The following is a 27897-nucleotide window of genomic DNA, read 5'->3' on the forward strand; positions in this document are numbered from 1 at the left end:
GAAGGCAGACTTTCAGAACATCGTATTTTAGTAAGAAGCTTGAAACTTAAGTGGATGAAAACATCCAGCAAAGCAACCAGGGTTCAGTCAAATATGCAGCATCACTTCATTGTGCGCCGCTCCGCCCCTCCGCACACTGGGCCTTGCACATAGTCGGGCTCAGGGAAGTATTTGCTCCTCCCAATCCTCCTGCCCTGTATACAGGGCATATACATAACATTTGTTCCTGGGTTTATGATTTTCAAAAGACTGTGAGGTGACCAGCACAGAATGTGGCAGTAAACCGCGCTGTTAAAGCCATTTACATTTTCAGAATTGGGATCCAGCTTTTCCAGTTTGTTGTGGCATTTTACGCAAAACGTATGCAAATCGATAGCGTTCTAAAAACTCCGTCTGTTCTCCAGCCGCGCGCGCCCCTAGTCGCAAACAGCCGAGGTGGGCGGCGGCTCCCGGGCTCCTTCGCCGATTCGTAGTGTGGGAGTGCGCGCCGGGCCCGGGAAGGGCTGTCCTGGAGGCGGGCCCTGGGCGGGGCCCGTGACGCGCGAGTCGGCCGGTTGGGGGCTGGACCTCCGCCTCTCCCTGCGGGGGGCAGCCGCCGCACCGGTCGTGGCTCCGCATCTCCAAAAGGGGCTCTCCGACTCCTCGCGAGGCAAGTCCGGCGCCGGGTCGTGGAGCCCCACACGGCTCTCGCCGGTCCCTGAACGGGATCCCACCTCCCCGGAGTTGCCAGCAACTTTACCCTCTCCCTGGCGCTGTGGTGGCTCGGGGACTGTGGGCGCCTCAAGTAGCTGAACCCTGGGGGCCCCACTCCCCGCTCCTTGAGTGCGTGCGCACATAGGTCGCCGCTCCCCCTCCAGGTGCACGCTGGGGGTCTCCGGGCTCGGCGCTGCGGGCGAGATGCCCCTGGGACACAACATGAGGCTGGATCTGGAGAAAATCGCCCTGGAGTACATCGTGCCCTGCCTGCACGAGGTCGGCTTCTGCTACCTGGACAACTTCCTGGGCGAGGTGGTGGGCGACTGCGTCCTGGAGCGCGTCAAGCAGCTGCATTGCACCGGGGCCCTGCGGGACGGCCAGCTGGCCGGGCCACGCGCGGGCGTCTCCAAGCGGCACCTGCGGGGCGACCAGATCACGTGGATTGGGGGCAACGAGGAGGGCTGCGAGGCCATCAGCTTCCTCCTGTCCCTCATCGACAGGCTGGTCCTGTACTGCGGGAGCCGGCTGGGCAAATACTACGTCAAGGAAAGGTCCAAGGTAGGACGCGCGGGAGCGCCCCGCCGCTGCTGCAACCCGCGGGGACCGGGAGCGCTCGGAGCCCGTTGTCTGTGGCCTTCGCAGGGCTGCTAGCAAACTTTACTTTTTATCTAAGATGCAAGAAGTCAGTCTGTTCCCCTCGCCCACCATTCCCTCACCACCATCAACACTCCCCTCCCAGCGAAAGACCATGCTGAGTGACTCAGGTGTATAATTTTAATGACCTTCTGTTAATTTTGAAGTAATGGCTATGGTGGTTGGTACAAGGCGACAATCTGTACCTTTTGGTTTGATTAAGACATGGAGATTCTCAAAGGTCCAAACGAGGGACAGGTTATTAGAACATTGTGTATGATCCGAGACACACTTGAACTCATGGTCTTAAACGTCTCCGTAGTCACCTAATATTGTCCTTCACTGTATTCAGAGGGAATTCCTACAAAAGCCCTCTTACAGAATTCTGGAGCCAGGTGTCATTTTGCCAAGTGGCGTTTGGTTTGTTGAGTTTGGCAGGTGTGGGAAGAGTGTGACATGTGAAAGAGTAAAGCTTCTTTTCACTTGAGTGCTGCCCTTGGCACCTGGTACCCGGGACACTATTATGATCAGCTACTTGACAGAAAATTTTCTCCTGGTGCTGAGCCCACACCTTCCCTTTCCTGACTCTCCGTGGATGGGGAAATCCCCTCGGAACAACCAGTGAAGTGAGGTGGAGGTAGTCAAGAACCTCTGGAAAGGAACCCTGTTTTTGTTCACATAGCCAGAAGAGACGCCCTGGGTGGTCAATTATCTTGGAAACATTTACAGGTTGATTGGCAGAAACCGGAACCTGTAAGTGCCATGATGGTGCATGTTCATTACTTTGGGGTAGTCTAGCTACTCAGTCTTTTCTACAAATGATTATCCATCTAGTTTTCCAGTGGCAGTTCTGAGTGAAGTGTGCCTCTTGTATTGTGCACTGCTCAAGGGGCACACAGAACTGTAGGAAACTTTAATACTGTGAAGCAAAGCATACTAGCATGAGAAGGGAAGGGGACATTTACCTATATACCATTCTACATCAATATATGTAGTATTTCTCTAAGATTGATCCTGTGTTAAAACCTAACATTGTTGTCTCATAGGCTGAGAGGAACCCTCTTAAAAAAGGGCAAGTGGTGAAGACTAGAAATGTGTAGAAATGAAGGGGTTGCAGTGAATGAGCAGATTAGGGGAGAAATAGATGGCTTTATGCTTTTCAAGCCAGGACATGAACAGATTATCTGAAGGCATACCTTTTGATTGGGCACAAAAAAGTAAATCTTACAGGAAAGTGCTGTTTTCTAAATTTTACTTTAATTTGGGGAAATTCAGAGTTACCTGGACTGTCTGGAAAACTGATGTTAAAGTGTTTATTCTTCTTCGATCATTTTGGTGGTGGTTTAGAAAGCCATTTGTCTTAATGAGGTTTGCTTTTTGCCGATCCATCCTGCCTGTCTCAGGGATGGGTGGGGGAGAGCAAGGGCTAGCCTCTGAGCAGAGGTGCTGGAGCTCCAAACCTGGAAGAAAGAGCAGATGGTTTCTTATCAGCTTCTTAAAGTTTCTTTAAACCTCAGGTGGTTAGGAATTTCCCCCCCCCCCAGCATTCTAGGAACAGAATTTGTTCTGAGGGAGGTCAGAGTTAATGGGTAGAAAGAGGTCACGAACATATTTGAAGGTAAGTTATTTTTGTTTAGCTTTGACTTAACGGACAGTGGTGGGGCTAGAATTTAACCTGACAAAGTGGATGAACAGCACTGTGTCCATCTAGGTAAGGGAAAAATAAGATGTCTAATTCTTCAATTTTGGATTATCTCTGGGTAGAATGAGTAACTTCTCAGTTAACCCATTCAGAAGGTGACTATGAATTGAAAGAGAAAATTCATCTTCTGTCCACTGAAGACACATCTGCCTAGATTTCCAGCTTTTCTTTGGCTGTTTTGGCACAAAGCTCTTCATTCCTTTCTTTTTGAAAAATACCTCTCAATTGGACTATTCCCTGGCCAACTGGAGCCAAATGTAAAGTAGGCTTGAACAAATGATTATTACAGTAAAAAATGTAAAAAGTTTGATTTGTTTATATAAAGAAGTCTCCTTAGTCTGTGGACTTGGGTCTTTTTTTTGAAGTTCATTACTAAAACATGGTAGAATGAGAATCCATTTTTATATGATTTATATTAGTTTCACCTTAATTTAACAAACTTCTTTTTCTCTTCCCTCAACTGAGTGTCTGACTCTACTGCTTTCCAGAACAGTGATACATAGACCCAGTTTCCTGCTGCATCCTTAATAGGTTTTCACTAAAAACTAAAAATTTAAAGGCAGAACCTGTACATTTCTTTTTAAAATTTATTTGTAACTTTTTACTATGGAAATTTTCAGACATATGTAAATGTAGAGAGGCTAGACTAATGAGCTCCCATCACTCATTTTCAGCAATTTGCCAACGTGTACTTCTATTTTAGGCCAACTGTTTTTTAGGTACTTCAGATTTCTTGGTGACATGCTTACTAACTCACTCATCCCAATTTAAGTACTTTTTTCCCGCCTGGACTTTTAAAGGTCTTTGAATAATGTAATAATCTTCTTTATCTCAATGAAGCAAAAGCAAAGGCATTGCAAATAAAATAGGCATATATATATATATATATATATATATATATATATATATATATATATATACACACTGGACCTAAAATTGAAAAATTGAGATTGTGGGAGGAGTATGGAAACAAAATATTAAAGGATTCCTCCTCTTTGCCAAAAAAATTGTTACCTGCTAGAATGTATCTACTTCCTTTTCCTTGTAGAAAAATCCAAGGGTGCTCAGGACCCTCTGGGGAAGTGATTCCCTATGATGTACAGCAGTATGGCGCCCCCTAACTTCAAGCATAATCATTGCTTTCAGGCTATCAAAAGATTTATCTGTCACTCCCTTTTGGAGAATTTAGACTATATCCAAGATAAATATTGGTCATAATATGCTCCTTTAGCTTTGGTGCCTAGATCTTGAAAATGGCTGTTATCCAGAGAACGTGTAATTTATAGAACCACAAATCCTTCTACTTGAAGCATCTTACTGTAGACTCATTGGTTAATAAATATGATAATAATAATAATTACTTTCTATTGAGCAGTTTGCTCTGTCTCGCACTGTGCTAAGAACTTTACAGACACTAGCTGTCTGATTTAGTCTTCAGAACCACAATCTTCAGCAAACTTGTGGTTAAATCGTGTCCAGGGTCACAAAGCGTAAGAAGCAGTTTATCATAGGGTTAGAGGTTTACTAACCTTATGGCCTTAAGTTGCTCAGTTTTCTCCAAGGGTAAAGTGAGGGATAATAACATCTTAAAGCTTTTTAGGAGAAGGAGCATTAAGTAAGATAATGGACATAAAATTCTTAGCAGAATTCTGAGCCTTCATGAATGTCACAAGGCTGTAAGTGGGAGATGTGGGATTTTAATCCACATCTGTGTGACTCCAGAGTTTGTGCTCTTGACTCTTTTGTTCCTACTTTTTATCCTTTTATTCAGCAAGTGTTCACTCAGTAGGGTACTGTTCAGGGATTGGGGACACAAAGAGGAATAGGCATAATCCTCATATAGCTTCCATTCACATGTACTTTTGAATTGTAGGATCGTCTAGTTAATTTGCAAGCTTAAAAAAGAAGATAGAGAAAACCCCAACACTGAAGTGGTGTCAGCTAAGTACATGTGAAGGAGACATTGGAGTTCTGTGCTAATGTTTTCCTACTGTTATTTATAGGATGAGTATTTGTTAACCAGGTTTGTTGTTAGGACTCCTGCCTGGAGTAGCCCTGGATGATGGGGATTGTATTCTGGACAGACAGCTCAATCCTCCCTTGGAAACAATGCAGAGAAATGATGAAACAGCAATAAGTCATGAATAAAAAAATGTGTTGCAAAGTGATGCGTTTGTTCCTTTGCTGTCGAGCAGGAACAGTAGTAGCCCACTCTTCTGTGATGTCAGGAGTATCCATTACTCATTGGAGCTTATCATGGTTGTAAGCTACTTTAAGAAAAAATGGGATTATGTACTTTGAAGATCAAAATATCTCTCAGGACCCAAGTGCAAGGAGGAAATGCAATCAGGATTTAAACAGAAGACTGGAGCCATGAACCAGGAACCAGAAAGTCCTTAGCACCCAGGCCAGCTGGTATGTCGGTTCTTTCTCTGGAGATTTGTGGTCTCCATCCTTGCTACTCTGCTTGTGCTGTTTCTTCCCCTCCCTCCCCTGCATCTAGCTTTTGCTGTTTTTCCATGCACAAAGCTCATGAGTGCTGCCCCATGATGGCTGCCTTAGCCTCAGGTGGAGATCACAGAGACTTGACTTGGTCTAGAATCCTGTTCTCATTTCCTGGGGGAAAATCTGATGGTCTCCCCTTGGCTCAGGGGTGGTAGTGGGGCATGTAGAATCATACAAAACAACGTGATTGCCAGGGCCCATGAGAGGTGCAGTTTGTAGAGCATGGGATTTAAGGCCTAGACACCATTAGTGATTGTATGTGCAATGAAACTCTTAAAAATCTATCTCTGTGAATAAGGTATTTTAGGGGGAGAAGACACCAAGTTTGAAGCTCTGGAGCATCTTTCTGTGAGGATGTGAGGGATCCGTATAAAGGGTTTGTATTTAAAAATATCTTAGCATCTGGAGGAAGGAAATTAATTCAGGGAAATAATTAATAGAATACAGCCTCAGTGACAGTGGAAGAAGTCGCTCCATTGGGTGAGCTTTTATAGTGTTGATGGTCTATTTTGTGAAATGACGCTTGGGAACAAAGAAAAGACAGTTGGAATATGTGTGCATGTGTGTATGTGTTTGTTTATCTTACAATTTCTTTTGGTCAGTTTTGGGTCACAGTTCACTCCAGCACAACCTTATCCACTTGCAGTGAAGCTGCACATCAGGGGATATCAACTTAGTTTTCTCATTCACAAGTCATTGAACGCCTCATGCTGCGGTAGAGGTGTCCACGGACGGGGGAAAGGAGGTGGCAAGAGATCATAAAACCACCTGAGGAAGTAAGCTGAAAGCTAAGTGGTGTGAAATAGTCACCACCAACTTTGTGCTTTCTCTTTTTCTGGTTAAACAGTCCACTCTCACACTGATGAGTCAGTTTTGTTTCTCTTCTTGGTGCTTTCAAACAATTTCTCTATTTACTTAAAAGGAGGAATGGCCAAAATACACTTAAAATTTAAGTGACCCCAATGATACAGGACAGGATTTTAATAAGACGAATTTTTAGAGCTAGAGAGGTGTTAGAAGTCACATCTATCCAGTCCCTCAGTCGTGCAGCAGGTAAGTTGTTTTTATATTGGGACATGAGGTCTTGCGTAAGCCCTTGAGAAGGGACTGGGATGTGTCTTGGGCAGGAGCACCAGGGCTTTCCTGGAGAGGGCTCCCTGGGCAGGCAGACCAAGAGACAGTAGGTTAATTCAGCTGCACCAGCATTTTATTTGGGAATTTTAAGTATAATTCCGACTTAAAATCAATAGACACCCTTAGGTGAAATTATGTAGCCTAGCTGTGCGTTTGACTTTTGGGTGTCATGATTTCCCTTTCTGATCTTACTCAGCTCAAACAAAATCTGTAAATTCTTTCCTGATCCCTGACTCTGGCTAGACAAATTTTAGATTTTGTAAACAACAAGCAGCCTTGCATGTTACAACTCCATTCTAAACATATACCATGTATGGGAGACTTCTCTGATGCAGCCGAAGTGGGGTGGAGTTTGACACACGGTGAGCAGAGCACATCTGAGAAGCATCTCCAAGCATCCCAGCCACGTGCACTCCAGGGCCTAGCTCAGAGGGCACCTTGCCTGTGGGCCATGTTTGCTCAGTTTGGCAAGACCTCTGCTTCTGACTCACCTTCGTCGCTTTGGGTAAGTTAAGAGACATTTTGACTCGAGCTTATTAAACAACAAGGAGCAGCTTATAGGTTGGCACTATGGGAAAGGTTATTAATTCTTTGTTAATTATTATAGCAACAGACTTGATAATTACTTGGTAGCTGCACTATGTAGCTGTTAACTAATATTTCTCTAAGAAAGGGGTGTCATTTTTCTCTAGTGTTTGTCAGACACACATGTTCTTACAGTAATGATAGTTCAGACATACTCTGCTGGGCAACTGCCAGGGGTGCCCAGTGGGTAGTGGAATCCAGAGGGACTGGAATTATAAATGTGACAGACAAATCAGTTTATGATGCCAGACCAAGGAATTCGGTGTTGGCAGATTGCCAGGAGCTGTTGATTTGGCTCAGATTCAGAGCCATGTGTCTATTTGCCAAAGGAGATTAGTTAGCTTGGTTCGTTAGAAGTAGAACTTGTACCAAGTTTCACCTGATTATTTAAATTTTAAACCAGTTTGGCACTTGCCTTAATTTTGTGTCTTCTTTCATTGCTGATTTGTAAGTTTCTTTCTTTCTTTTTTTTTTTTGGTGAGCTGGTAGTGACTGAGTATGGTATTTTTCACTCCCTGTGCCAGCTTGGTCCCAGCCTCAGAGACACCTGGGTTTGCAGTTGTATAATGTAGGCTTTCAGATCTTGTACTGCGTTTCCTTCAGTTCAATGCAAGGTTAATACCTCCTTGGTAAGTCAAGCCAATTTTTTATTCTTTAGGAGATACAATGATCAGTGTTTCTCAAGTTCTGGAATAAATGTGTCTATCTCATATTAAATATTGTCTTTCCTTCCAAAATGAGGCCAATATACAATTATCACATAAAATTAATACCAAGATACAAAGAAGCAAACGCTATGATAATAAGTTTTGATTATTTTTTTCAGTTGGAAGAAGACAAAATGAAAAACTCAATTCTAGGTGTCAGGGACACTTACTTTTTTGGTTCCTCTAGGGGAACCTGAAGTTATTTTGAAGTGTTCAGGCTAATACTCTTATTTGAGCATGGCTTGGAAGTAGTAAAGACATACTTTTTTCAACAGTCTGAACATCTTTGGAGCTGACAGTGTTCTCCAGACACGCAGAACAGAGTCTGGACCGAGCTCCACCCTCCACTTCCCTCCTGTGTTGACTCATCCATCTAGTTAAACCTGAGGGACTATTACCCAGAAATCTCAATACCCCACACAAATTCGACAGTCAGGGAGTCTTTTTTATTTGTTTTTTTGGATGGATCCTTTCTGATTCATATTTTTGTGTAGGTTGAGTAATTGGAGTGGATAAACAAAACCTTTTTAAAACAAAAATATGAAGAAAATGTGAAGGCAGGAATGTGCAATATTATCAGTCAAAATTTGGCCTATTTTGTACTTTTTGTCTTTTCATCTTTTGTTTAACTAAATTTCATTTTTCTTTCATAGTAGAAATCCTTATGGGGGGAAGTATTTTAAGGAGACTTATTTTAACCCCAAATCACCTGCTTTTGGTTCTAGTGCTCCCAGGAGAGTGCTTCTGCCAGAGTGTAAGCAGTCCAAAAATGCTAATCCTGCCATCTCCATGCTCAAAGAACTCTCCCCCCGTGCTCTCTCCCCACTGTCTGCTCTATGCCCTGTGAACTGCCCTGTGGACTTCCCAGCGTGCCATTGAGGGCCCTCCGTGTGAGATTCCATGACACCGTCTGACCCCATCTGACCTTTCCTCACTTCATCTCTTCCCGACTGCCTTCCTTCCCTCCCAACCTCTGAAACACTAGAAAATGATTTGCCAGGCACGCAGAGCTTCCCTATTGTCTTCTGCTCCTCCAAACCCATCTTAGTGCCTTAATGCTTCCCCAGGCAGAAGTCTTCTCATCTGCTCCCGACAACTCTGTGGGTGGCGCAGGCCAGGCTGCCCCACTGCATTTATTTATTTGGCTGCTTACTCTGCCCTCCATTTACTTGTAAACTTCTTGAAGGCAAGAGGCTATGTAACGTGATTCACCATATTTTTGATGCCTCAAACAGTCCCTTATAAGTCAGGTGCTTGGTGACTTAATTTCATCCTCAAAAGGAACTTTGATTTCAAAGGATGTCAGGGTGTCAGAAAAGCTATAAATACTTTGTTAGGCCAAAAAAACAAAAACATTTGCTGTGTGGTCCCTAATTTCATGTCAAAGTATGTAAATATTTTATTACATTAACATGCTATGAAAGACCATCTCAAAGGAGAAGCCTTGGCTTTAGAAGGTTTTTCCTCAGTTCTGAAATTCTGTGCTTGGCTCTGGAGAGTGCGCGAGTCATACCGAGGTCCTGGCAGCTCGTACATTCAGGCCTGGCTCCGAGAAGCAAGAGAACCCTGGGATCATGTGGCTAGCTGGAGCCCTGGCGTCTCATCCTAGCTCTGGCCCATAAATCTCAGGGCCTCAATTTCTGCTTCTTTATGAGCAAGGTTGATCTTTGTTTTTGTATTTTAGGTTAATTTTAAGTACCTACTACTAGACACCAAGATGGACAGTTTACATTTTATTTTATCTCACTGTGATCTTGGGCAAGGCTTTTTCTAAGCCTCACTTACCTCATCTATAACATGGATCCAATAATATGTATCTACCTCCAGGATTATACAGAATTAAATAAAAATTGAGATTACATTTCCATTTGAGAGGGCAAATAGGGCTTTCAGTGCCTCTTCTTGGTTCCTGAAGCAGAGACTCTTACTAACAAACAGTCCTACCCCAAGCGCTGACATGACAGTCATCCTCAGCAATGCTACTGAGTTAGAACTGGAATATTTCCTGCCCGCTTTAGGAATTACACTGCACAGCCTGAGCCAGAAACTGCCCTAGGAATTCCTCTGGCTTCCTGCTCTCCATGCTACCTCTCGTTCCCCAGATTACCTAGTGCGCGTTGGCTAATTGCCCTTGACCCTTTATCATTTAGGTGTGTCATGGCACAAAAACTCTTGGTTTTGCCACAAAATAGTCCTGGTTCTCCAGTGGTTTGGTTGTTGGATCAGCCCCCAGCATCACCACCTGGAAGCTTGCTGTAGATGCAGATTTTTGGGTTCCTCCCCAGACCTAGTGAGCCAGAAACTCACAAGTCCTGCAGGTGATTCTCATACATGCTAGCGTTTGAGTACAGTTAATAAGAGGAGGCTAAGTAGGGATGGTTCTGTATCTTACGGCAGTCTTTCTACTAGTGAGAAAATCAAGATTCAATCAATTTCATCTGAGCTTTGCTAAAACTAAAAAATACAAGTATTTGTAGTTTACTTGGAAAATTTTTTAGAAAACCGCTACATGTTAAGTAAACACACACAAGTTTTCTGTTATTTGTGCCAATAAACTTAATTTTCCACAGGCAGAACTGGAGCAGAGTTTGGAACTGATCCCGTCCTGTCGTGTTGAGTGGAGGGGGGAGATCTTTGTTAATGACTGTTGCATCCCTTTGTGTAGCCACCCGTCCTGCAAGGAGTACAGGCTAAAGGCACCAGGAAGAGTGGGAAAGAATCATAGTGATTTTGGATGACCCCAGACTGGAAAACTATGCCTGGGTGGTATGTGCTGACTGTGAACTCCACACAGAAGCCTAAGGTCGTCTCTGGCTCTCTTGTGAGGCACTGCAGGACGGAGCTGACAGACAAATCCAGCTTGATGTGAATCAAAGGCATGACTAGGTAGAGGTGGGAGGGTGTGTGTGTGTATATATACACATATACTCTGTACTTGATTCTCCCTGCTTCTGCATGAGGACCTCTGATTTCCCAGGAGAGGGTTTGAGCTGGTAGGTCTGCTCAAGTCTGGTGAGCCACAGGAATCATCAGAGAAGTGGCATTGTTGCTTTGTTTTGGAGTTGACCATTTCATTATGGCTGCTCTGAAATAATGGCACTTGTTTTCAGTTAACAATTTTTCCTGCTATTTTAGAAGCAGTGTTTAGTGGTAGAAAAACCCTGCATAGCCCCATAATGTCCTATAAGTTACTCTTTGCCTCTGACTCTTAGTTTCTACTTTTGTAAATTGGGGCTTATATCTATTTTGGAGAAGCTTGGGGACAATTAAATTAATGACCCCTGTCCTCCAGATTCACAGCCAGGCATGCCTTTATTTCTAGTGCTTTTGCCGTTCCCAAAATATTTTGTATTTTCCTCTCAGAAGAGCCTTTTTGCTTTCTACCCCTTTAAGGCATCTTCTGGATCTCACCCCCTTCTAAGCCACAGTGGGTTGGTGTCCAGCACACTCATTTTTCTTTTTTTGCATTTTAATGATTTTCTATCATTATGGAAGGGTCAGAGGCAAGGGTGGGAGGAAGTCAAATACTTCAAGTAGAGCTGAAGATCTTAGTTCCCTCCAAGTATTCTAATTTATGTGGTTTTAGAAAGTTCTGTATTTTGTGAATTCTCAATAATGTGGTACTAGGATATTTAAGATGGCCCCTAGCCAAGCTGTGCCCTGAGTCAGGAAGATTTACCATCCCTGGGATTCTTTTGAGTTTACCAAGTGTCACTCCTTGCCTTCCCAGGGGAAATACACTTTGGTATTTCCTTAAAAATTGGTCATTCGTCTTCTGACTTTGACACAAGTTTGAAAACCTTGGCTGGTGTTGACCTGAGCAATAACTGGAGGTCCTGGAGAGGCTGACTTCCTCCCATAGAAGCAGCCGGGAGAAGCGTGGCTTGGGGATGAGGCTTGGGCTGAGTGCTGACCATGGCATAGGAAACAGACTCGAGCCCTGCAGGGGCCACAGAGTGTTTATAGCAGGATTGAGTTTGTTCTGCAGTGGGAACAGCTAAAGCAGAGAGAACGTAGACAACCAGTGCTCTGCGGAGGGGTGCAGAGTCAGCTTCCTTTGCTCCTTGCTTTTGTTGAAATGACTCCGTCCCCACACCATCTTGGAGGTTTTAATTCACAAACTCTATGCCAAGCACACTCATTTTTCTTTTCTTTTTTCTCTTTTTGCATTTTAATGATTTTCTATCATTATGGAAGGGTCAGAGGCAAGGGTGGGAGGAAGTCAAATACATCAAGTAGAGTCGAAGATCTTAGTTCCCTCAAAAAGGGAGTGAATTTTTAAATATTGGACCTTAGATAAGCTGCTGGGAGAGCATGACCTGACGATTAAGACCTCACACTCTGCAGCCAGATAACCTGGGTTGGAAAAGGCAAGTTACCTAACTTCCTTGTCTCAGTGTCCTCATCTGTAAAATGGAGACAATAATGGTTCCTGCTTCATGGGGTTACTATGAATTTTGAACAAGGCAATATTCATAAAGCACCTAGAACAGGGTCAGGCACGTAGGAAGCACTATACAAATGTTTGTTCAGTAAAAATAAAAGTGCCTACTGAGTTTCTTGAGTTCTGATTGGAACTGATTTGCTGTGTGTCACTTCCCTCATTCAGCAGAAATATTTTTACAAGTGCTGAAATGTAAATGTAAATATAAGATCTGGTTTCCTTAAAAGTTCTTTAACTTTACTTTTTCCAGCATGATTGTGGAGTCCCAAGTTAATACTCTTAAAAATTCACTGGAATTAGCAGGTTAAGTGTTTCCCTGGTTTCGCTTAAGAACATTGCTTCAAGGCATTTTTGGTGACGTGTTTTGATCAGTAACTATATATTTTTTTGTGGATTCCCTCAAGTATTGTAGGATTCATTTCAAGTGAGAATTTAAAGACAACCATCCTTAATTCTCTGACAATCCTGCAGTCACAAATGTTTTTTTCTATTACTCTCAGAGCCTTTAGAGAGCTCCGGGTATTTTTCTTCCTCGGATAAGGCTTTTTTCTCACGTCAATTGAAGTTAAATGTTGTGAGTACTGACTCCCATTTTGCTTTAAGGATCACTCATTAATTTGTTTTTCCATAGGAATAAGATAACTTCTAGGTCCAGATGATAACTTCCAGGATTAATGACTTCTACTGAGAATTTAGGAGGCCTGTGACTCAGGGCAGCTGGCTTCGCTCACCTTCCCCCAAACCGGGAAGATTAAACGGGACAATACGTGAAAAGTTCCACCCTAAAGTGCCCCTGGCTTCACGGGTCCTCAGGACCGGAGAGCTGTTCTGATTTGGGTTAGGGATATGGTCGAATGCCTGTGTTAATGCCCTTAACCCTGGCCTGGCTGACTTGTGCCGTTTTCATAATTGCAAGGAAGCCTTTATTCAAAACATTTCTCCGGTGACTGGAGTAGGCTGGGGGCAGGGCGCTCCCGAGCCGGTTCCCTCCGCGGGCCGCCCGGCGTGTGCTCGGGTGTGGGCCGGCTGCCATCCTCACGCAGCGCACGTAGCCCTGGCGCTCCGCCGTCACCCCGCTGGCCGAGAGCCAGGCCTGGGGGGAAGGGCCGCCCTCCCAAACCCGAATCGTCTGTATTGATATGTTGATGTTCCCTGCCCTGTTTACTGTGCTTAATTGCTGAGCTCTGCCTGAATTTCCTCCAAGAAGAGGAATTAACCACAACTCAGAAAGGAATGACAATAGTTTTTTAAGTTCTTGGCCTCTGAGAGTTTCAATGACTTCTTGGGGGAGGTGATTCACTCAAGTTCATGAGTGAAGTGCAGGATCGCCTGGAATAGAATCCTGATCTAGGAGAGTTAGATTTACAGGACTGTGACTACCCTGTAGTTTTATGCAAGCTCTCTGTGTGTGTGTATGCTCATATTTCTGGGGGTGGGAGTAGGAGTCCAACACTTCAATGGAAGAATCTCAAGGGGCTACACCTGTGGTAGAGCTACCATCATTGAGCTAGGAGAACTAAATGGAAGGTTCTAGAGCCAGGGTAATTGTTGATGGTTGTATGGGTGACCCTGAAGCTAGGGCCAAGTTAATAGTAGAGTAAAACGAGAGCAACTGATGAAAAGGTCTACCTGAGGACAGATTGTCAAGTGATGATGGTAAATTCCTGCCCCTACAGGCAGGATGCTCTTGCCCCCCAGGAGGGGTAGACAGACCCACTTCACCAGAGCAACTGAAAATCGGTTGTAACTTAACGTTCATTTTCAGAATTACTGAAGCTCCTGTATAATAACAAAATTCAGGTATGGGGGCATGATGATTATTGTTCCAAATGGAGTTGAAGGTATGTGTAAGCAGTGTTCTGGGTACCTAGGTTCGGGAGGAGGAATTTTTAGTATGGATTTGGAGCAAATGAGGGAGGCAGAAGTGGTTCTTAGAGTAGAAATAGAATGGAAAACATTTTAATGAATAACTGGAGGTTTGTTGAAAGGATTACTTACCTTACAGACATTTGACTGTCCTGCATTTGGAATCTTATGAATTGTGGGGTCAGATGCAGAAACTTTGGCCAGGGGAATGTGGTGGTTGGATGTAGATCATGTTGCCCACCAAAAGCATATTTCCTATTTTCCCCTCATTTTGTTACCTTAGTCTTTACCTAGAGGCACTAGGAAGAAGGAAATTGCTAGGTTGGTTCCTATCAAGATAGATAAACAAGATGCCAAGATAACTAGTGACAGTTTGCACAGTTTCCCACTTTATTCTCTAAAGTTCCTATTTATCTACAACTAGTTTCTTTATGCCAATATAGATGAGGTTAGAATGAGTATATAAAGATTCTAAATCACTTTTAATGCTCTGAGCTACTCATCATCCATCCCATTGAAGACTTACCTTTTTTTTTCTTTTTTGAAAATTTTTTATTAAGGTATGATTGATATAAATTCTTATGAAGGTTTCACATGATAAAACAATGTGGTTACTACAGTCACCCACACCATCAAGTCCCCACCCACACCCCAATGCAGTCACTGTCCATCAGTGCAGCAAGTTGCCAGAGATCCACTATGTGCCTTTTCTGTGCTACACTGTTCTCCCCGTGATCCCCCTGTATGTCTGGTGAAAGGAAATTCCAGGGCAAAATACCTCTAAAAGCCAAAATCAGTCAAAGGGTATAAAGTTTAAAACCTGTTTATTGCTCACAAACTGCAGTCCCAGGCCGTCTTCTCTGCTCAAGCAGCAACCACACCGACCCTCCCCCCTCACCTCTCAGGTACGGATAAGCCCTCTGTTGCCCAGGTAATTATCCACTGATATGGAGATGAACTTCTCCACCCCTGAGGAAAGATGCAAATGCACTAAAGCCACACTTCTCTCCACCTCTGAACGCCTGTTGATATGCAGATGTACCAAAGCCAGGCGAGATCTTCTGGAAATACTACAATTTTACCCACACCCCCACACCATGTGCACCAAACATAACACCCCTCAGTTCCCTTCTCCATCACTCCCCACCCGCCCTTCCACACTCCTCCCCTTTGGTAACCACAAGTTCATTCTTGGAGTCTCTGAGTCTGCTGCCATTTTGTTCCTTCAGTTTTGCTTCATTGCTATACTCCACAAATGAGGGAAATCATTTGGCATTTTTCTTTCTCCGCCTGGCTTATTTCACTGAGCATAATGTCCTCCAGCTCCATCCATGTTGTTGCAAATGATAGGATTTGTTTCTTTCTTATGGCTGAATAGTATTCCATTGTATATATGTACCACTTCTTCTTTATCCATTCATCTACAGATGGACACTTAGGTTGCTTCCATATCTTGGCTATTGTAAAAAGTGTTGCGATAAACATAGGGGTGCATATGTCTTTTTGAATCTGAGAAGTTGTATTCTTCAGTTATATTCCAACGAGTGGGATTCCTGGGTCAAATGGTATTTCTATTTTTAGTTTTTTGAGGAACCTCCATATTGCTTTCCACAATGGTTGAACCAGCTTACATTCCCACCAGCAGTGTAGGAGGGTTCCCCTTTCTCTGCATCCTCGCCAGCATTTGTTGTTCCTAGTCTTTTCGGTGTTGGCCATCCTAACTGGTGTGAGGTAATATCTCATTGTGGTTTTAATTTGCATTTCCCTGATAATTAGTGACGTGGAGCATCTTTTCATGTGCCTGTTGGCCATCTGAATTTCTTCTTTGGAGAAGTGTCTTTCATACCCTCGCCCATTTTTTAATCAGGTTATTTGCTTTTTGGTATTGAGGCGTGTGATTTCTTTATATGTTTTGGATGTTAATCCCTTGTCGGATATGTCATTTACAAATATATTCTCTCGTACTGTAGGATGCCTTTTTGTTTTGTTGATGATGTCCTTTGCTGTACAAAAACTTTTTAGTTTGATGTAGTCCCATGAGTTCATTTTTGCTTTTGTTTCCCTTTCTCGAGGAGATGGGTTCAGGAAGAAGTTGCTCATGCTTATATTCCGGAGATGTTTGCCTATGTTGTCTTCTAAGAGTTTTATGGTTTCATGACTTACATTCAAGTCTTTAATCTATTTCAAGTTTACTTTTGTGTATGGGGTTAAACTATAATCCAGTTTCATTCTCTTGCATGTAGCTGTCCAGTTTTATCAACACCAGCTGTTGAAGAGGCTCTCATTTCCCTGTTGTATGTCCATGGCTCCTTTATCTTATATTAATTGACCATATATGGTTGGGTTTATATTAGGGCTTTCTAGTCTGTTCCATTGGTCTATGGGTCTGTTCTTTTGGAGGGCTTACCTTTTTGTTCAGTTTTATATAAAGGGTGGCACTGGCAGCAATGTGAACTTTGGATTAGTGGTATTTTCTTGAAACTCTTGGTGATGGCTTTGCATAGTTGCCATTATCTTGTAAAAATGCCTTGTTCTGTAGGAATGTCAGTGACAACAGTGGGGCTCACAAGGTATCCTTGAAGAATACATACCCTGAACAAGGAAGATAAGGAAAGCCTCAAGCAGTGATTCCAGTTGGCTTTCCGTGTCCTCTGGATTTGAATTACTTGTCCTTTTGAAGAATTTTTGGAGTTCTCTTGTCTCCCTCCTTGTCAGGGCCAAATGGAAAAATAAAGGGAAATAACATCTTGGCTTAATTTATATTTAGATTTTTTTTTTTAAAGAACAAAACTTGGAAAGATCATGCCTCTTCCAGTTTTTCTTCCTAGCGCTTCCTTCATACAGCAATGTGAATACGTAAAGATTTTTTAGTTTTGTTTTTCTTTTTAAATCAGAGAAGTTCAATTTTAGAGCTATATGCTAGCACATATAGTGCCTTTGTTCCAGTTACCACCACCAGGAATGACCAAATGGGGCCCCTTCCTTGACAGTTGTCTTTATGAACACAGAACATAAAGTGTACAACCTCCGGGCTGCCCTGTTCCCTATCCACAGTAAATGTGTATGTTAGAACAAGGGCTGAACACAAACTAGCCAGAAGGATGAGCCTGGGAGTACAGCCTTCAGCGCCTCCACCCGCAGTTGACTAGAAATATTGGAAAGTTTGTCACCCGGGCTGTTGTCACCTGAATATAAGTTGGACCCATTTCTGGCCAGAAAACTTCAGCCTACTGCCTTCTCCACTACCATGAATTGTTGGCCTTTGTTCCAGCTAAAGAAGGCACATGGTTTCATTTGTGTGTTTCTTCTCAAGTCTTCATATATCGAATTTCCCATGTAGTTATTGTCCTATAGTGGATCCTGGGGCCCACTGCTGTGTCTGGAGCAGAAGCCCTTAAGGAGAGGGAGGGTTTGGAGGAGGCTTGTGGGCTGCCGGTGACCCTGTTGGATGAGGCTTTGCTTATGGGTGGGACAACCCCCAAAGCCTGGTGAAGCGAGGTGGGGAGGTGCCCACTTACATGCAGCTCAGGAGCTGTCACAGGGTAGCCTGACATCTTAGGAGACCTCAGACAGTGATCTCAAAAGACAACCTGATGTATCTTTTGTGGCCCAGATTTAAAAATTGGGATCAAAAATATTCAGAAGAGTTTACATACAAACCTGGTTCAGATGCCTTTTACTCTCCTAAAATCTGAAGATTTTGTAACACTGGGCCCTTGTTGCAAAGGACAGCAAATTCCCTGGTTGTAGGTAGCATAGCATAAGCATACACTCTAGAGTTTTGACACATGTATAACTTGATTCACTTCATTCGTTTATATTATTTTGCAAGCACTCCAAGCTACTTGATTTTGCTAGCTCTGGCTTTGAAGCTACAAAACACTTAGGCAGAATCACATCCCTGAAGGGGAGACATTCTGAAGCCCCAGTTGAGGGGAAGACAACGATCATCAACTATTTTAAAAAACAGCCAACATTAGGCAGTATTTAGTGTGGAACAGGCTTGGAAAATAAGCAGTTTGCATAGATTATCTCCTTCAGTCGTCATAAACCCATTTTATAGAGGAGGAAACTGAAGTATGAAGAGATTAATAAGGACAGGTTATTCTGTACTTAGGTTGTATTTTATTCAAAGTATGCTCTGCTCCAGACCTTTCATCATTCAAAACAAATCCTTACAAAGATTGGCTGGTATTTCTGCTTAACAGTTAGAAGGGTCTAACATTTGGAACAAAATACCAGTTTAAAGGTTATTCAGCCAGACACCTTTGAAGTTATGCTATTTTTGAAAAAATTTTTTAAAACGATTCACATTTATTGCAAATTCTGCAAATAATATGATTTGATTAGTATTTCAATTTGCTGAGTTAAAATTTATGTAAAAGTCCTCTTTTTAGTTTAAAATGAAGTCATACTAGTGAATCTAACACCAAAATCATGAGTGATATAGAATACATTTCTATAAAAATCGTTGTTATTAGAACAGTGGTGAATCTAACTGGAAGCTGGGATGGGGCAGATGTACCCCCTTCCCTCCTGTGTGTCTAAAGTGATCATCACTGCTGAATAGACAGTGGAGGTCACTGATGCCAGTTTTTGAAATGGTTTATACATGCAATCAAACTGTGGTTGGTTTCAATCAAGGGAGTTCAGTTTACGCACTGGAATGGAAATCCTGGACTTTGCATTTTCAACTTTCAATACCTTTTGGATTGATGAGATATGGTTTTTTTATGAAGCCAACTCAACAATAACTCTAACAGAACCACTGTTTTCTTTTCCACCCATGGTATTTAGGGAGCAGATTTTGTTACTTTGATTTGGCTGTTGAAATTCTTTAAATAATACATACACTTTTCCTGTGTGAATGGGGCTGCCTAGGTATGTCTAGGGCACATATCTCTGGTAGAAGCCAGCCTAGGATCCTGGTAAGTGTTCACCCCTCTGCTCATTTCCTTTGGCTATAGAGCTGTGGAGAGGCCTTTGGGGACGGTGGGAGGGGTCTATGATGGGGTCCCAGGAAGGAATTGTGAATGCATAAGGGATGTAGATAAAGACATTTGTTCTATCTACTCATCTAAGAACAGAACTATAGGGCTACGTCGTATATGCTGTTGTAGGTCACACTAACATGTTATTAAACCTCTAGAAATTTCAAACAGTAATCAAGCCCAGGGGTTTTGGCACAGTAAGTGAGACATCCTCCCTATCAGTGTTGGTGTTACTGCTTGGCACGTGTTGTCACAGGATCGTCCAGGCACCCTGGCCCTGTGCTTATTGTTCTGAAGCATTCTTCCTTACACACTCCGAATCCCTTCCCAAGCTTGATGAGGTTTAGATAGCAACACAGTGGAACCAATCAGTTTCCGGGGTTTGTTTCTGCCCCGTGCACAAATTGGCACAGAAATGTGTGACTAGTTGTTGAAGTAAGCCTTCCTTCTCCAGGCATGCTTAGCCTCCTGGTTCTAGACTGTGTCAGAGACAAACAAATAGTTGGGACTGTGTCCAAACCTAGACCCATCTCCTATGACTCTTGTCCAGAAACACTGATGAAATTGGCCTGTGTAGCTTCAGCAGGTCCACTGAGGCCCACACTGATTTCCTTCCATTGTTTCAAACTTGATTCTATGGCTCCAGGAACCAGGAAAGAGGGTGAAGATTCACTCTGGCCAGAAAAATTCTGTTCCTCTCTCTTAAGCAATCAAATATTCACTGACACTTGGGAGTTCTGTCATAATAAGTCCTGTGGAATTCTCTAGTTCTTTCTTTACGTGTATTTTACAGATGCACAATTTGTAAGGGATGTACTTTTGTGAGTTGTATCTATTTGTTCAGTATTTAAGCTGAGTCCTGAGGCAGATAAGCGCTTCACAGTGCCTTGAAGAATTCTGTTGCTTTTTTGGGGGTTGATAGCTTAGATCAAGTTTTAGATCTTGGATATTAGGAGGCTATATAACCCAAGCCCCTCTCTATGGAAAAAAAACTGCTGGGATCACACAATTAGTTGCAGAGTCAATTAGATGGCAGGCATCCAGACCACTGACCTTTTCCTTAGAGTAGAGCTGTTTTAGGAGACAAGATTATGTAGCATTGATGGAGTACTTTTTCTTTTCAGGGCTTCACAGTGAGGAGAGGCTGAGATGGTAGGGAATCCAGCCTGTAATTGTTTGTGGCTTAAATGACTTTCATTATTGGCTCAGTGGTGGCTCTTAACAATCCTAATAGCTGCTTCAGGGATGAGTAATTCCCTAGTCATTATAGGTGGCTTCATTTATCTCTTCTTCCCAGCTAGGCCCATCATTTTTGTCTGCTACCCATCACCTTTCCCCAAGCCATCCTTTGCCTAGTGGTACCATCGTTTGTTAAATCTTGATTGCCGTAGCCTCAAAATCCCATCTGAAAGATGTTCAAACTAACAGTCTAACTTCAGCTCTAAGATGACATTGCATTGACATTTTAGATGTTCAAAGGCAGGATACGGCGAGTGCTAGCTGCATGGAGATATAAAGTTTACAAGATATGGTGATTAAGCTTTAAGATCATTGTAAAGCCAAGCTACTATTGAGTCTAATTATTGCTCTAAGTATGCAATGTGTGTGAAGCCTGTAAAGCTACATGCTTAGGTCATGTTTCCATGATACCACTGGGAGTGACTTGGTATTCATGGCATTGAAGCTGATACATTGAGCCACTAGTGAATTAGTTTGGGCCTCTACCCACTTGATCATTTTACCAGTGGAACAACCATGTCATTTTGAGGGAAAATACAAGTTGGATCACTGCATGTATGGTTGAAGATGGGTTTTTATAATGACAGAAATTTCTATTTATGTAGGTAGGATCTAACCTTACTTTAAAAAGAAGAGTCATTTGCTAATATTTTCATTTATTTATCAAATTTTAAACAGACACCTTCCAAGTGTCAGGCATTGTTCTAGGCACTAAGAATAGTACATCAGTAAGCAAAACCAGAAAAATATCCCTTTCCTTATCTTATGTTGCCAGTTTCAGTATCTTCCCTGCATATATCTCATCCCTTCAAAAATATTTTAGAAATAGGGCAGTGTCCTGTGAAAAGAACTAGCTTTAGCACTTTGTCTGTTTTTTTTCTACACCTTGCTGTAATTCCTCCAATTAGAGGTTTGTTAACCTTTTAACAGTAATTCTCTCATAGTAATTTTCAGTAGGGTTTTTAGGATGGCTTTCTGTTTAATTCCTCCACCTGGTTGATACAGATTGATTGTGCTTGAGCAAAGGAAGAGAACAGTCAGGTTATCATCTGATTTGATCATCATCAGTATGAAGAAGACAAGCATTATGAGACATATTATAATGTGTTTGTGGCTTCCTGTAGGAACTGGACTGACTGTGCCATCTATGCTAACAAATTGGGGTGCAGCTTCATTTTGGTCCTTCCTCTTCTTTCTGTCTCAAGCTTTTTATTTGAGCAAGCCTGGCCTTTTTCTCCTTCGTGATTGGTTCCTGTCTCTTTGTAAATATGAGTGTCTTCAGCCATTGTTACAAGACACCGGGTGATTCTGTGATTCAGAGACACTTGTTAAACTGGCATAATTCCTAAACTCCATACCTAGTGATTCTGATTTTGTGGATCTTAGAGTAGGAACCAAGAACCTACGTTTTCAAAAATGAGGATTGAAGAAAGGTGGAACATCCTAATGATAATGTTAGATGGGTTACATTCTAGAATGTTCTAGAACTGTGGGAATACTGTTGAACTACTTTCCACTGTGTTGAGCCATAACGTATGACTTGGCTGTTAATCTTCTATGCTGAAGAGTCCAAATTTATGTACCACTCATGCAATTAAGTTGGCAGCCACCTATTAATGTCACATAGCACCCAAGGAGACTGTTACTTAGCTGCTCATCAGTGGGAAAAAAGTGTCTCAGCTTTGTTAACCAGCTTTCTTGGGATTTCTCCATAGGCAATGGTGGCTTGCTACCCAGGAAATGGAACAGGTTATGTTCGACATGTAGACAACCCCAACGGGGACGGCCGCTGCATCACCTGCATCTACTATCTGAACAAGAACTGGGACGCCAAGGTACTTGGGAATAATGCAAGTAGAGTGGGGTTAGAAGTGATCTGAAAAGACTTCGATGATGTAGAAGAGAGTTTGTAGTTCATAATTCCCTCTGATGAATCTTTTCTGTGTCTTAGTTTACTTTTTTCCCTCCTATATTGAAGTTGATGAGTATTAAATTACTAAAGTTGATGAGATGAAAATAATGGATATGAAGTTAATTTGATGGGGGGGCAGGTAGGCTCATTATCACCTTGTGGGAGGGTGATTGATGAAGAAATTATAATAAAATTTATTGTTTTCAGAATGGGTATCAATTTTTTTAGTCTAATCTGGATCTGACATGACTCTCAATGCCGAATAAGATACATAGTTTTCCCTTCTAGCAGCAGCGTTGAGAGAATTGAACAAAAATAGAACTATAGGACATAAAACTGGCCCCAAGCGAGATTTCCCACACAGTCCTCTCTCTTGGGGTGATACATTTCATTGGTGGCCACTTGCCATGGTTTACTATAGTTTGTGAACACCAAAGTCTTTCTGGCTTATTTTTATGTTTTCGAACATACAGATAGAGATAGGAAGTCTGATTCCATGCTTACAAACATTTGTCTGGAATTTGTATCCTTTCTGAAAGTTAAGGATGATTTAAGAGTCTGAGAAGTAGGGGAACTTTCAAGCTTATTTGGCTTTTGAACCCTCTGAATCTCCATTTCCTGTTCATTAGGGCAGATACTGGCTGTCATAAAGCAGAGATATTTTATCTGGGGTCAGAGAAACTAAACCAGTAAATCAGTGACAAGCCTTGTCTCTTCTCCCTGTTTGGTAACATGACTGGAATGTATCCCCTAGTTGTCATTTAAAATCTTGAAAGGTGGTGTTATAGGCAAGAGAGTGAAGTTGTCAGGTCAGTAATAATAAACTGAAAAATATGAAATCACTCAACAACCATTTGAGTGCCTGCCAATATCAGGCATTGTGCTGTGGGGTAACACTGATGTGTGACGCCTGATTTCTACCTTGATAAAGCTCTTCTAGTAGGAAAGATCAGGTATCCATATTAAAATAAAAAGAAAGAAATTCAAGGAAGAGAGGGATCTATTTAATAAAAGGTCCAGAGAAGATGGTCTGAAAGTTCAGAAAAAGCATGTAACTTCCAACTGATGAGGTCACATAGGAGCTGAGGGAGTTCAGAAGAAAGCTGTTAATTCTAACTGAAGGAGAAGTTGTATGTGATGACTATCCTAGGAAACTGTAATGTAAGATCGAACTATATGAAATTTCTGGGGCTGGAGTTTATAGGTCAAAAACAGTCAAGTATTGGCAGTTTTCTGTGATTTGGCCCAATAGTGAGTGCATTCTGTCTTCTGTGGGCCTCATGACTGGTATAGGAAGGCTTCATTTCCTGTCAGGTGAATAAGGAGATGTATCAAGGCAAGTTGGAAATAAAATGTAGTACAAAGTATGAGATTGTGGTAAAGCTTCGGGAGTGATATTCACATGGAGTGGAGATTAGAAGATGGTGCTGTTATTAGATGAGGCTGAACTATCATTACTGATCAACTTTGTGTGAGGCTGGGAAATAATCTACCTTCTTTGTGGCCCTCAGCTACATGGTGGGGTCCTGCGGATATTTCCAGAAGGGAAATCATTCATTGCTGATGTGGAGCCCATTTTTGACAGACTTTTGTTCTTCTGGTCAGACCGCAGGAACCCACATGAAGTCCAGCCTTCTTATGCAACCAGGTAATAGCCAGGCCACTATTTCTCTTGAGAAGCTTCTTGTGCAAACCCCAGTTCCCAGAGAATTCTGTAAACTCATGTCCTGTGCACACTCAAAAAGCACAGGGGCCAACCACACCCAAAGCGGATAGCAAGTTAAAGGGGAAACTTTGGATTCTTTAGTGTTCAAAACCTAATGTCAGTTTGCACTCATTATTAACAAATTATTTTCTATTTCCCAGTGTTTTTTTCTCCTCTCCTTTGTTTCCCACCCCTCCTTTAAAAAATTACACTTAACTACCACTAAGGAATGTTGACTATTTTATATCAGGTATTATTTCTGGTTAACTCTGGATGAGTTTACAAGTTGCCAATTGCCAGCAGAGAAACAGCGTTGAGAAAAGCAAGGGAAATGTGTTCTGCCTTCTTTTCTACCTTTTCCTTAGCTTAAAATTGGGTTGGCCTCACTGTACCCATCATGTCATAACAGTTGGATTTTTAAAAATCCTTTTTTTAGGTCATGCATGGAAAGCTTTTCAGAGTAACTGAACAACATAGTATTGTTTAGCATTAATCTAGAAACCCTTGGTATAATCTTAATTTTGGTATTCTGCCTCATTTGCCTTTGTTTTATGGCCTAAGCTATAGACTGGGCAGTACTGGAGTTCTGTTGGGTGCAGCTTGAATTGGGAATGGCAGTTGGGGGAAAAGAGAGAACTTGGGTAGGAGAATGACTAAACCTCAGCAAGCCTAATTTTAAATTAAAATAGTATGTGTACAGTGCTTAAGATTTGTAAGTGTTCTCCCCCAGAAATCACAGGTGTGAGTCCCACACGGAGTTCTTTATTAAATGTTGAACTGGAATGTGCCCTAGGTGAGCAGGTAAATAATTCTACCACCAAAGCCCTGCTTGTGGCTTGTTTAATGGGGTGCAAAAATCGGACCCAGTCATTTATGCCAGAATTATTCTCCGGTCCCTTGATGACTGGAGTCACAGGGGAAGCATTAGCAAATGTTGAGGAGTCCTTGGGGAAAAAAAAGCAAGTGGTATAAGAAATTCTAGGCGCTAGTAATAATTATAAAATGGAACTTTTGAAAACGCATGAAATGACTTTACAGTCTATCCCATAGATGGGATAAAGCAAATTAATGGGAATGCAGCAGAAAGCTTGAGGACATTATTCCATTGCATCTTTGCTTCAGTGTCCAAAACTAAAGAAAGAAACCCAAGAGTTTTAAGTGTCCCATCACTTAGATAAGTTATTCTTAAGAGCTTCACTCAAATGCTACCTCCTCTTCTCTGTGCTCTTCCCACCAACTTGGGTCTCTCACTCTTTAGCACAATGATTCCTTTCTAGTCCTTTCTGTGTGGTTCATCTTGACCTATTTCATTATTTGTTGAATTGCCTGTCTTCCCGGCCAGTGTTGAGCTCTTTGAGGAAGTCAGATGCAGTCACATGATCATTTGAAATCTCACTGTCTAGGATAATGCCTGGTACATACTTGGAATTCCTTATGTGTTTTATTACCTTTAAATAAACTGAAACCTGAGAGGTTTATTTTAAATTAAAATTGGAGTGGACTTGTATTATTAGGAAAAACTTGAAATGTTGGCTTTATAGATGACTCTGATGGTGAGATTTATAACTACTATTTTTTATTTTTTGGTAGTATTTAAGCCTCTTTTCTTATGTCTGCTTCTCTTTCACAGATATGCTATGACTGTTTGGTACTTCGATGCTGAAGAAAGGGCAGAAGCCAAAAAGAAATTCAGGAATTTAACTAGTATGTGTTTGATAATTTTCTGTGACTTTTGATCAAGTCAGTTGATGACTTTTATTCAAGATTTTTATATATATTCTAATATACTCTGTTCAGTCTCAGCTGTGGCTTAGCTTCAGGTATAGTAACATCTTGATAGGCCTAATCCTGAAACCCTAGCCTCAGCTCTGTTGGAAAAGTCAGAAAAGATACAAAGGACATCCCTTCTGAATGTCCACAGATTGCATGGCAGTTTGTAAGAGGTGGGAAATAGTTAATTTTTGATCATTAATTTTCACCCATCAAACATAGCATTAAGTTTTGCCCATGATTTAGGCACATTACAAAGGAAATACAGTAGAACCCAGCTATAATGGTTAATCTACTATGTTGATGTAGAACTGTGACTCTCAATAGAGAAACTGGGTCCATGTAATGTTAGCTGAATATGCCTTATGCCTTAACGTCATTCCTATTCCCTCTAGCCAGCGCCTTGAGGCAGTATTTCCCAAAATATGTTTCATTGAAACACAGTCCTGCTAGTCCCGCCCACCTGGTTTATGAGAAGGTAAATTTCTGGCCCCTAAAGTGTGGGAAATAATATACACTGTATCCTTCTCTTGAAGAGTTACAATGCTCATGGGTGTATTAGTCAAGAAAAATCTAAGAAATCTGGCAGGAAAGACATACGTGAGATTGCCTAACCTGTGACCCATTTGGACTACATACCTATCAAAGAGCAGACAAAGCATATGTTGCTAAGCTCTCTCGGGAGGCATTCTGCTCATCTTTGTTCTGTAAGATGGGAAATATTTACTGGAGGCTTTTTTTGAGAAATCTGTGACCTTAAACTTTGCCCTCCTCACTTTCTTTGCTGTCCCCAATCCAGGGAAAACGGAATCTGCCCACAGTGAAGACTGACCGAGCTCTGAAATCCGCTGGCCTCATTCATTTTAGTAACGGTTCCTGAACTCTCTTTAAAAGTTGAGATCCAAAGAAGGCCTCTTCGGTGACTCATTGATAAGAAGCCCTCTTACTGCTTATGTTGTTCACATCCCTGTCTTGCATATGGTACTCTGTGTTTTCTTGCCAAGACTGTATCTACCTTCAGACACTCTTTCCTGGATGAGCTCATTTGCTAATTCCAGAAATACGTGCACATGACCTAGCTGGCCAGCGGTTTAACTGATAAGATTAGGTATACTGGCTATCAAAACAAGAGCCTGGAAGTATGGGAGAGGGAATGAATCTTACTTGCACTTTATGTACACTTCCTGATTTGAAAGGAAGAGGTTTGCAAAGGAAAAAAATGTTAACTGATGCCACAAAGCGGCATCACTAAAGCCTTAACAGCAGGAACAGAAATTTGTGTCATATGAACAATTCCAGATGTTCTTAATGCAGAGCTGTTGGGGTTTCTGGAGCATGGTCACAACCTAATGACATTATTACCTCTAGAAAGGGCTGCTGTCACAGTCATCAATTTTATAAGTATCCTGTGGGTGAACTCCTTTTTCCTGGTCCTGCAACCTGGACCTACTGTCTCTGCCCCGTTTTCTGAAATTATGACTTTCTGATCACAATAACATTTATTTTCTATTTTTGCTTCTTACTTGGAGAACTTCATTCCCCAGAGGCAAACACTAGACATTAATTGTTGCGGTTGCTTTGTTGAAATGGACTTTAAATTTAAATCAAAGGGAAAAAAGTCTTACCTGGTAGTTTAGAATCAACAACCTCTGAGAGTGGTGTCGAAAGACCTGGGCCTACTGATAAACCATAAATGTGCACTTCTTAAACAACTTGAGAGTGCAGATGGAGTTGGAGTGCGTATTCCCGATTTTCAGTTTTCCTTTTGAATGAGCTCACCTTTCTTCTTTAACAAAATAAAAAGATAAAAAATGGAATGCTGTATTTTAAAAAGAAAATAGAAATAAAAAATTCTGAAAAGCTGTCTGATTTTTCCACATTTTCTGTCCTTAATGGCCTGTTATCAACAGACTTCACTCTCCTGATGCACTGTGTTTGGCAGGGTGGCCAGAATCGTGGAGTTTGCTGGAACCATAGAAGGTTCTACCACTGCAAAGAAGCTTAGATT

General features: G+C 42.0%; 1 protein-coding gene across 1 annotated transcript; it reads left to right on the forward strand.

The window, feature by feature from the left end:
- Window positions 1-542: 542 nt before the first annotated feature.
- EGLN3 (egl-9 family hypoxia inducible factor 3) lies at window positions 543-27749 on the forward strand. Its single transcript, XM_036881285.2, has 5 exons — window positions 543-1254; window positions 22218-22337; window positions 23926-24062; window positions 25750-25823; window positions 26689-27749. Exons 1-5 carry the CDS (start codon window positions 898-900, stop codon window positions 26718-26720), a joined length of 720 nt encoding a protein of 239 aa, XP_036737180.1. The 5' UTR covers window positions 543-897; the 3' UTR covers window positions 26721-27749.
- The last annotated feature ends 148 nt before the right edge of the window (window positions 27750-27897 follow it).

Source organism: Manis pentadactyla, chromosome 11 (genome assembly GCF_030020395.1).
Source record: "Manis pentadactyla isolate mManPen7 chromosome 11, mManPen7.hap1, whole genome shotgun sequence".
NCBI classification, from domain to species: domain Eukaryota; kingdom Metazoa; phylum Chordata; class Mammalia; order Pholidota; family Manidae; genus Manis; species Manis pentadactyla.

Bases quoted from the DNA above. Each gene is read 5' to 3' on its own strand.
- EGLN3 (XM_036881285.2), top strand. From the start codon at position 898: ATGCCCCTGGGACACAACATGAGGCTGGATCTGGAGAAAATCGCCCTG. The intron at 1,255-22,217 runs GTAGGACGCGCG...ATTTCTCCATAG, and splicing joins ACGTCAAGGAAAGGTCCAAG to GCAATGGTGGCTTGCTACCC. The intron at 24,063-25,749 runs GTAATAGCCAGG...TCTCTTTCACAG, and splicing joins CAGCCTTCTTATGCAACCAG to ATATGCTATGACTGTTTGGT.